Raw genomic sequence first — 9,671 nt, forward strand, 5'->3', positions numbered from 1 at the left:
CAAGTCCATCCGTTCCATTTGAAACCGAGATACGAACTCTCTGAGCATTTCATTATCATTTTGCCTCACTTTGAAGAGGTCTGATTTCCTGGTTTCGACCTTGATATCCGCAGCGTGTGCTTTCACAAAAGAGGTTAAAAGCATAGCAACTGATTCGATAGAATTAGGGGGTAAGTTGTGATACCATATCATAGCTCCATTTGACAAAGTGTCTAAGGCAGACTCGTTCTCATCATCCTCCAAGTCATTTCCTTTGATGGCGCATGTGTATGAAGTGACGTGCTCATTTGGGTCAGTTGTTCCGTTGTACTTAGAAATCTCGAGCATTCAGAATTTTTTAGGGATTAGCTTCGAGCCACACTCGAAGGGAAAGGTTTCTGTACAAACTTCTTGGAATCCAAGCCTTTCAGTATTGGCGGTACTCCCGTGATTTGGTCGACCTTAGAATTGTAGGTTTCTGCCTTTTTGTCGTTTACTTCGATTTTCTTCTCCCCTAATTCTATTCGTTTTGTCGGCTCCTCGAGCATTTTTATGATCTCGGTGTTATTACCCGATTCATGACCTTTCCGCGATCGGTTACTCCCTACGAGTGATTTCTTGAGATGGGTCGGTCTCGGTCCTGCTCAATACGCAACTCTGGTTTTGTAACTAAGCTATTGCCGCCTGTTGAGCCTGTAACATTTCGAAGAACATCTGTAGATTGACCCCGTCTCCTCCATTGTTTTTTGTATTATGTGTTGTTGACCGGTCTCCACCACGGATTCTATTCTCAGGGTCACTAGGGGGCTTGTGTCGATAGCCACGTGAGAATTAGCGTCCAACGGGCCCGCAGTTGGAATCCTGATAGGATCAACGGGCGGTACCTCGTTACTAGCGCTATGTTATTGTTTTCACCGTGATGACTAGATTCATTGTCAGCAGGTAGAGGTGTTAATTGTGAGTTTGACATTTTGAGCTTAAGCCTGAAATCAGATACACTTCAAAGAACAAGTGTAAAATAGTATGTGTTATGGAAATTTGTATCAAATAACCACTATTATCATTAGCACCACGGTGGGCGCCAAACTGTTTACCCTCAAATTCGGATAACAATTAAATTTATAAGTGGTTTTAAGGATATGTGAACTAATTTGACACAAAGCGATAGATTGAATTATAAATAACGAAAACAGTAATAAAGTAAATTCAAACCATATGACTTGAACAATATATAGCCTTGAGAAATAGATCTCACTTGAACTGAATGCGATTCAAATGATTTCAAATACATAAGAACAGTAGCTTGCAGAAATAAAATAATATTATAAATGCTTTGGGATGCGTGTTACAGTGTCTTTTACAAATAACCAAAATCCCTTTATATAGTAGGGGAATCCTACTTTAGGTACAGTTCTATAAAAGGTAAAAGATCACATGATTTGCTAATTAACCAGTTTCTCATTGGTATATGCCGAGATTTTCGTCGTGATATCCAACCAGTTACAGATATTTTGGCCTTCCATTATCCGGTCCGATAATGTTTCCTCGAGCTCAATCGGAGTCGGGGTCGATTCCGGGGTTACGGACTCGATAATCTCGATGATGGACTTTCTAACCTCATATCCAGCTGGTTCGATGGAACCCGAGGTCGGTTATTAATTCATTACATTTTCATCCCAATCTGTCATGCAATAAATGAGTCCGATTTTGACCGTACACAAAAGTGTTACTTGCAAGATTCAAAGCTAAAAATTTGTTGGAGTGTGCGAACATGAAATCTCTCATTGATAGCTGACAAAAAAAAACACTAAAAGTGAAAAGATGTTGAAAACCACTAGCACGTATAATTAGTCCTTAACCCCCTCAGTTCTCTGTAACTTCATATATACATAATACATATGGTGACTTCTAACCGAGTTTCCTTCATCTTCAAACCATGTTCTCATGTCGAGAGAGAGCGAAAGAGTTCCTAAGGAGTGACAAAAGAGAAGGTAGATTGAAAAAGAAGTCTCCAACAACCAACTCACCTGATTTTTGTTAGTTAGAGGTGAAAGTCATGGCTTCAGTGTCACTTCAATATTTACTTCAAACAAAAGGAACCCTTGTTGACAAAACATGAGAGTGGAAGAGGTTTAAATACGTAGTCCATCCGTTTTAATTTATATGACACATTTCGCTTATCGAAAGTTAAATTGTAATATTTTAAAAAAAATTTGATCATATTGACATGAGAAAAATTACAACTTATAGTACTTTTCGTATTATTTGTAAATATCCAAATTTCAATTTTGAAATATTGAGTTGAACTAATCTAGTTTAGCCTCAAAATTTAGTCAAACTAATTATCGATAAATAAAATGTGTCATCTAAATTGAAATTGAGAGAGGACCCTTTTAAACCTAAACTATAGCGGAATACGAACAATTTAATGATACCGATAAAAGTATTTCACGTACAATAACTATGAGTTTGATTCTAACTATATATTTCCTTTCTCCTATGATCCCCACGTAATAGAAATTCTATTTAACCATTTTTATACGAATTTATACTACCACTTCCTATAAAATCCAATTAAGTCAAACAAACCTGTAACTCTATTGGATTGTGATGTACTCAATCTATTGTGCATAATGATGATCTATTCTGGTTAAATATTTTCCTTTAATAAGAAAAACTGATAGGGGTCTCATAAATACCCTCATGGCACCTCGAAAGTTACTAGCTTTATATTGGGATCGAAACAACATAATACATGCAAAAGCTAACAATGTAAAGTTGATGGACAATAAATCAGACAAGTAAAAAATATGCTAAAGAATATGACATTATAATGGGGTTTGGTCAATTGACCTACATATAAAAATTAGTATAAAAATATAAAAATTATTGAGAGAAAAATCTCTCCTAAACAAGACTATTTAAAAACTACATTATGGATGCTATTGTTGTTATTCTTGTTGCAAGGAGAAAACGTCAATTTATAGAAGTACAAAACTTTTCCAACAAAAGGATAAGACGTATGAAAGATATTTATTCTTTTTAGGAGTTTTTTTTCCCTTCCTTCAAGAAATAGAGTCCTAATAGATAAAAATATTCAGGGCAAAATCCTAACAATTCTCCCCTTCGCCTAAATTTTCTTGACGAATTTTGATTCACCTTCTTTCTTCATCACTGTTGCTTGTCATTATTAAAAACGGGTATGAGTTAAAATTGGAGCCATGTGCATTAAAAGTGACCACAGGTTAAAAAAACTTTTGGTTTTAAAGACCCAGCAATAGGAATGTTGAAAATATATGGTTGAAAGTCTCCATATGTAGTATTTCAAACTGATTTTTTTTGGGATGAAAATCTTCATTATCGTCAAATTGATTGTTACTTGATTTGAACCCGCCCTAAACCTGTCTTCAGCTTTACTGAACTGTTGGCTCTGATACCACTTGTTGGGATCGAAATAACATAGTACATGTGGAAACTAATAATGCAAAGTTGGTGAACGATAAATCAGACAAGAAAGAAAATAACTAAAGAATAGTGCATTATAATGGGGTTTGGTCAATTGACCTGCATATAAAAGCTAGTATAGAAATATAAAATTATTGAGAGAAAAATCTCCTGTAAACAAGACTATTTAATAACTACATTGTGGATGTTACTATTGTTGTTCTTATTGTGAGGAGAAAAGGTCAATTTATAGAAGTACAAAACTTCTCCAAGAAAAAGATAAGGAATATGAAAGAGATTTATTCCTTTTACGAGTCTTTTTTCCTTCTTTCATTAAAGAGAGCCCTAATAAATTAAACGGAAAAGGCCTAAAAATGCAACTCAACTTTCAGAAATGGTCTATCCATGTCATCCGTTAAAAAAAATGCTCATTTCATGCCACTGCCGTTACACATTTGGCCCATACATGCCATTATTGACTAACGGCAGTGGCATGGATGGGCCAAATAAAAATTGAGCCGTTAGTCAATAATGGCATGGATGAGTCAAATGTGTAACGACAGTGACATGAAATGATCATTTTTTTTAACAAATGGCATGGATAGGCCATTTCTGAAAGTTGAGTGACATTTTTAGACATTTTCCATAAATTAAAACTTCAGGGCAAAAACCTAACACTTTAGCTACGATGAATTCTTTGGTGAAAAGGGATCAAAGGCGCATTCAATTCTCCCCAAGAGTCTCAACTGAGAAAGCAAAAGAGTGTGCCTCCACTATCACCATATGAATAAACCTCCATCACTAGCTCTTAATGACTCCCGACACTTTTATTAGGCTCTGCTATGCAGATCTCTGATTTAAAAAGGGGATCAAATTTCTTGGTTGAAATACTTTTCCATATTTTCTTATTTCACTTAATGTGGCGTTCTTTACTGTATGAAAAATCCATAAGTTGTTCTTTGATCACATTATTCTTAAATAGTTTTGTTAAGTACATAAATTATTAACTATTTTGATTTATATTAATTTTTATCTATTCTCTAATTAAATATGTAGATTTTATTTCAAAAGATTTGAAGATTATGTTTGAATCATACAAAGTTAAACATTAAGTAGTTTGACCCTTGTACTCTCAATCTCACCATATAAACTAGGAGTAGAAAAGGAGTAATAGAGTTAGCATATTGGAAATATATTTATTTCATGCGTGCAATTAAAGGAAATTAACCATCAAGAAGGACTTAGGCAAAGAACAATCTAGCAAATAGGAAGGCTAACGAAAACTCATGCTTATTTATCATCAGATTTGTACATGAAGTTCCACTGATTCTATCAACTTATTTAGCATAGAGCCAAAAACTCTTGGCAGCCAAAAAAGAAAAGGAATAAAAGAAAAAAACACTAGAAAATCATAACAACTTACGATTATCCATAGGAAGAAATATGAACATGACCTAACCAAAGCCTCATATCTGAAAAACTCACTAGGATCCTACAACTTCTCCTTTTCATTTACATGTGCGTATTCAGAATTTAAACTAATCTCATAATGTCCCCTTTTAACACATGACATCCTTGAGAAGCTTGTATCTTCGAGTTGCTGTCCGAGGTGAAGGAGTGCCACTAGGATTCTTTGCCCTTTCAGCACCACTTTCTTCCCTATCATTCTGCTTGATTTTGTCTCCTGAATATTCCGATTTGATCCCTGAATTACTAATTCCTGCAATTGATTTCCTTGAGGAACCACCATGCCTCGAGCTTTTCTCCTCACTTTGACACCAATCACACACTTGTATTGGCTCCGAGGATTCGCTGTAGTAGTTGCTACAATACCTATCATAAATAACATACGCAGATTTAGGATAAGTTCCGTGAAAACTATTTCTTTTGACTTGAACTATATATGCTTACAGACGAAAAAAAATTAAATTATATATACACATAATGCGATTATACTAATTCTTAAGTTCAGTGGCTCTAAATTCTATATCTGCCTCTAGATTAAAAAACTATAACCACATAGACACATGGTCTATTATTTTAAGTGTAAAATAATGAGAGTCCGCTAGCTCTTTCTTCTTCTTTATTTTTCCTTCTCTTTCTAAAGTAGTAATCATGTTATGATCATGAATATCTCCGGATGATAAGGATGAGATGAGTGTAGGATGTTCCCTGAGATAGGTGATAGTGGCGGTGGACGAGGGTCATGTTTGGCTGGCCACAACCAAGAAACAAAACGAAAATTAAACAAAAGAAAAATATATATTCAGTCAAAGACTATAAAGGCGTGGCAGTCATGAGGGACCAAATCAAGCTGCGGACCATGTTGATCCCAAGAATAAGACTTGATCCACAAAGCAAGAAATTTAATGATGGCATTAAAAGTATATAATTTCTAGTAATTTTCAAAGAAAGAAATAAATAAATGAGATTAAACTCTCGAATAAAATTAAGGACTAGCCTGATAGAGAAGATTAGACTAATCGAGGAAGAAAATTGGACCGTTCGACCAAACTAATAGGAGTACGTTCTTTTTCATAAAGTTGGCACATGAATCCGGCCTCTCAAAGGGAAAAAAAATCAGAATAAAAAGCCTACGAACACTAGTCTAAAGGCTGAACTGATTAATCGAGGAAGAAAGTGAGAATTTGAACCAAACTAATGAAGTTCTTCTTCCTATGGGTTGGTACGAGAATCCCTCTTTTCAATCGTTCGACTAATAATTAACTAACATATCAGCAATGATCTGTCTCGTTTAGTTGGTCTTCTTGTTAAGATCAATAGTTGTATAAGCTACTAATTAATTAATACGATTTTCCTCAACATGCATAGATACATAACTGAGAAGGGTGAAGAAGGACATACGAGTGCTGAAAGCGGTGGTGGCACTTGGCGCAGCGGAAGAGCTTGTCAGGGAAGCCCACATCACCACACATGGAGCAAACTATTTGAAGATCAACCATTTTCTTTTTCTTCAAATTCTTCAATCTCTCTGATTTGAAGTCTAAATTAAAGGAAGGAAAACAAAGACTAAAACCAATTTTTTTTAGGCAACCGATCAAGACGCCCTTGAGGCGGCGTTTGCATCTCTCTTGCCTCTTGCTCATTTATATAGAGCCAGACATGGTTTTGCATATTTTATGTACACGATCACATTATTTTAAAGAAATAAATCAAAGATGCATATATTAATGTGAATGTGATATGTATACAGGTAGACCACAGGTTGCTTGCAGTCGTTTTCTGTTGAGGGACAGATGATGTGAACCTTAAACTCAATATGTTAAAATGACAGATATGCCCCTTAATTGGTCTGATGATAGAGAGAGAGGAGATTGAGAAAAAATATATTGGCACCAATGTTTATATCAAACACATATTATACATGCGTGTGCACATAAACTTCTATTTCCATAGTCAATTAACAATATTATCACCTTATTATATCACTTAGTAATTTAATATGATTTGATATAAACACAGAATTCACGTATTTTTGTGAAGTGGGGTTTGGGTTTGGTCGATTTTCTTTCTTTTAAGTTTCGTCTCCTAAATTAACTCAATTTTGCTATTTATTTCTATTCTTATATGTCGTTTCTGTATGTGTAGCTTTTTCAGAAATAAATATGTTTCGCTTAACTCTACTCTCCTCAACTCCTTGAAGGAGCGTGAGACACACAATCCTACCTAGGTTGGAATCCAGCGATAACCAAAGAGTTTACTTAGATGTAAGCGAAAATTGGAAGGCAAACAATCAAAACGAGAGATAATTTTGAGGATGATCATTTAATTTTTATTTTATTGTATTAAATTTAATAAATTATTGTTTATAATGAACAAAGCACTCAGATTTTATTTGATCATATATGATGTGATATGAGAAAAACATGAGACGAAAAGTATGAAACCATGAAAAAGATCCCTCAAGCACTAAGGGGTGGTTTGGTAGGGTGTATAAGAATAGTGCGGAATAAGGTGTATTAGTAATGCATGTGTTAGTAATCCAATCATTAGTTATGCATATATTATTTCTTATTTACTGTTTGGTGTGGTGTATTAAAATTATAATGCATTGCATAATTTTTTTAAAAAATAGATGCTTACAAAAATGCCCTCCATATTCTCTAGCTTTAAGGGACTATAAGGACAATTTTATCTATAACCATACTAATGCATGCATTAATAGTCTTGGTATTACTAATGCCATGATTTTCTATGCATTACTTATACAAAGGACAATACCAAATATAATGTATAACTAATGCAAGTATTAATTATACACAAATTAAAAAAATATACCAAATAAAATATTAATAATGCATAGAGTTAATATTTGCATTATTTTTTCTAATACCGTCATTCAAACGACCCATGAATTGTATAAAAATAAGGCCCAAATTTTAATTGGCGTGCTGGGCATGTCATGTGGTAGTTAAAAGGGACTTAGTGGATTACAAGATCTCGAGCATAGTGAAGTGGTAAAAGCTGTAGGAAAGATAAAGATTTTGGTCAATTTCGTACTTCTAACTGTCGTCACTTTGGTGGACGTATTTGTCATTTCATCATTTCTGTAGGTAGATACTAGTAACCTAAGTACAGTACAATTATTTAGTGAGATTAAGTGCCCGTTTGGACATAAAATTTGATAGAATATTTTTCCAAAAAGTATTTTTTCCCGAAATCAACGTTTGTTCATAAAATTTTTAATTTGCATTTGAAAATACATTTTGGAAATTTTCGAAAATTTAAAAAATTGCAAAAAGCTATTTTTTAAAATTTTCCCTCAAATCACTCACAAAACTTCAAAAATAACCCAAACTGAAATTTATGTGCAAACACAACTCTAAATTTCAAATACCATTTTCACCATTTTTTCAAATTTTACAATGCTTATGTCCAAACGCCTACTAAATATTTAATAACCCAGTCCGCAGCACCGTAATAATTAGGAAGAAATTAAAAAACAGCCAGATTTACAAGTAGTCATTCAAAAATAGCCACAGTTTCAAAAGTAATCGAAATTTAGACACTTTTCATGTAAAGATAAATCTGAACCGAAAAATACTCCAGTATAATATACTGGAGTTCCAGTATAATATACTGGGCTCCCAACATAATATACTGGGCTCCCAGCATAATATACTGGAGTTTCAGTATAATATACCGGTCCAACATAATATGGTGGAAGTTCCTACATGGGTGCTCCAATCTCCAATATATTATGCTGGAACTTTCCGCGTGTTGGAGTACCAGCATAATATGCTGGAAGTTCATACACAAGTGCACCGATCTCCAGTATATTATGCTGGAACTTTCCGTGTTGCAGCAAAATAGTGGCTATTTTTCAATGACTTTATGAATGCTGGCTATTTTTGAATGATTAGTCCAAAAACTAGCTAGCCCGTGCTATTTTTACTGATGATAAGCTATAATTGCGTATTTTAGTCATTTACTATACTATACTTTACTGCACTTTAATTGAGTTTGAGCTCTAATCACTAGTGTTTTGCACTAAATATGTATTTTTATGTCTTGTAGGAGTGATTCCGATCTATGTAGGCATTATGGAATGAATTCAAGTGATTTGGAGCTTTGAAATCTGAGTAAAAGCCCAAGGAATTAAGCCGGGATCGTATTCGGGGATCAATGGATGATAGTTAAGAATGAAACGAAGAATCGACCAGGCATACGGTGCATTGTCTAGTAGAATGCACATAACTTTTCGCTCAGAATGCCGTTTGGGTTCCGCAATATATCGTTGGAAAGCTATTTGAAAGGGCTACAACTTTTATGTTTTGCATTTTCGCAAATTCTCACTATCGCACTGTACAGTGCGGCACAGGGTGAGCCGCAGTAGTGCAATTTCATGACAGGAATCAGAAACAAGCTCTCTGAAGTTTCCCACTACCGCGTCGCACTGTGCAACGCAGGGTGCGGCTCGCATGTACAAATTTTATAGAGCCAGAGTCCTATTTTGTGCAGGAAAGGCTGTTTCGTATGGGCCCAACCCTACTTGGTATAAATACATGTAAAACGCTATTTTGAAGACTTTTAACACATCTTAGACCTAGGGAGACTATTTTGGAGAGGAGACGTGGGGTGAACACACACCACGCTTGGATGAGGCTTCTAACAAGTTTTTCTTCTCTTCTCTTCTTTTAATCTCATAGTTTCTTAGTTCTAGAGTTTTGGGTGCCACATGAACATTGTAGCTTGAAGCTTGAATTGTTCTTATTATTTCATCATAT

At 34.7% G+C, this 9,671-nt stretch overlaps 1 protein-coding gene across 1 annotated transcript; it reads right to left on the minus strand.

Annotated features, from left to right (window-relative positions):
- Positions 1–4,688: 4,688 nt before the first annotated feature.
- Positions 4,689–6,567, minus strand: LOC104237216 (uncharacterized). The gene is made up of 2 exons (XM_009791328.2): positions 6,289–6,567; positions 4,689–5,256 (listed from the first exon to the last, which is right to left on the minus strand). The coding sequence occupies exons 1-2, from the start codon at positions 6,528–6,530 to the stop codon at positions 4,983–4,985; spliced, it is 516 nt and encodes a 171-aa protein (XP_009789630.1). The 5' UTR covers positions 6,531–6,567; the 3' UTR covers positions 4,689–4,982.
- Between the last annotated feature and the right edge of the window lie 3,104 nt (positions 6,568–9,671).

The sequence above is a fragment of the Nicotiana sylvestris genome, chromosome 8, assembly GCF_000393655.2.
Source record: "Nicotiana sylvestris chromosome 8, ASM39365v2, whole genome shotgun sequence".
In the NCBI taxonomy this organism is placed as follows: Eukaryota; Viridiplantae; Streptophyta; class Magnoliopsida; order Solanales; family Solanaceae; genus Nicotiana; species Nicotiana sylvestris.

What these genes read in the sequence shown, in the direction of transcription:
- LOC104237216 (XM_009791328.2), bottom strand. Translation starts at nt 6,530, where the DNA reads ATGAGCAAGAGGCAAGAGAGATGCAAACGCCGCCTCAAGGGCGTCTTG. An exon ending in CACCACCGCTTTCAGCACTC is followed by an intron (nt 5,257 to 6,288) that starts GTATGTCCTTCT and finishes TATTTATGATAG; the next exon opens with GTATTGTAGCAACTACTACA.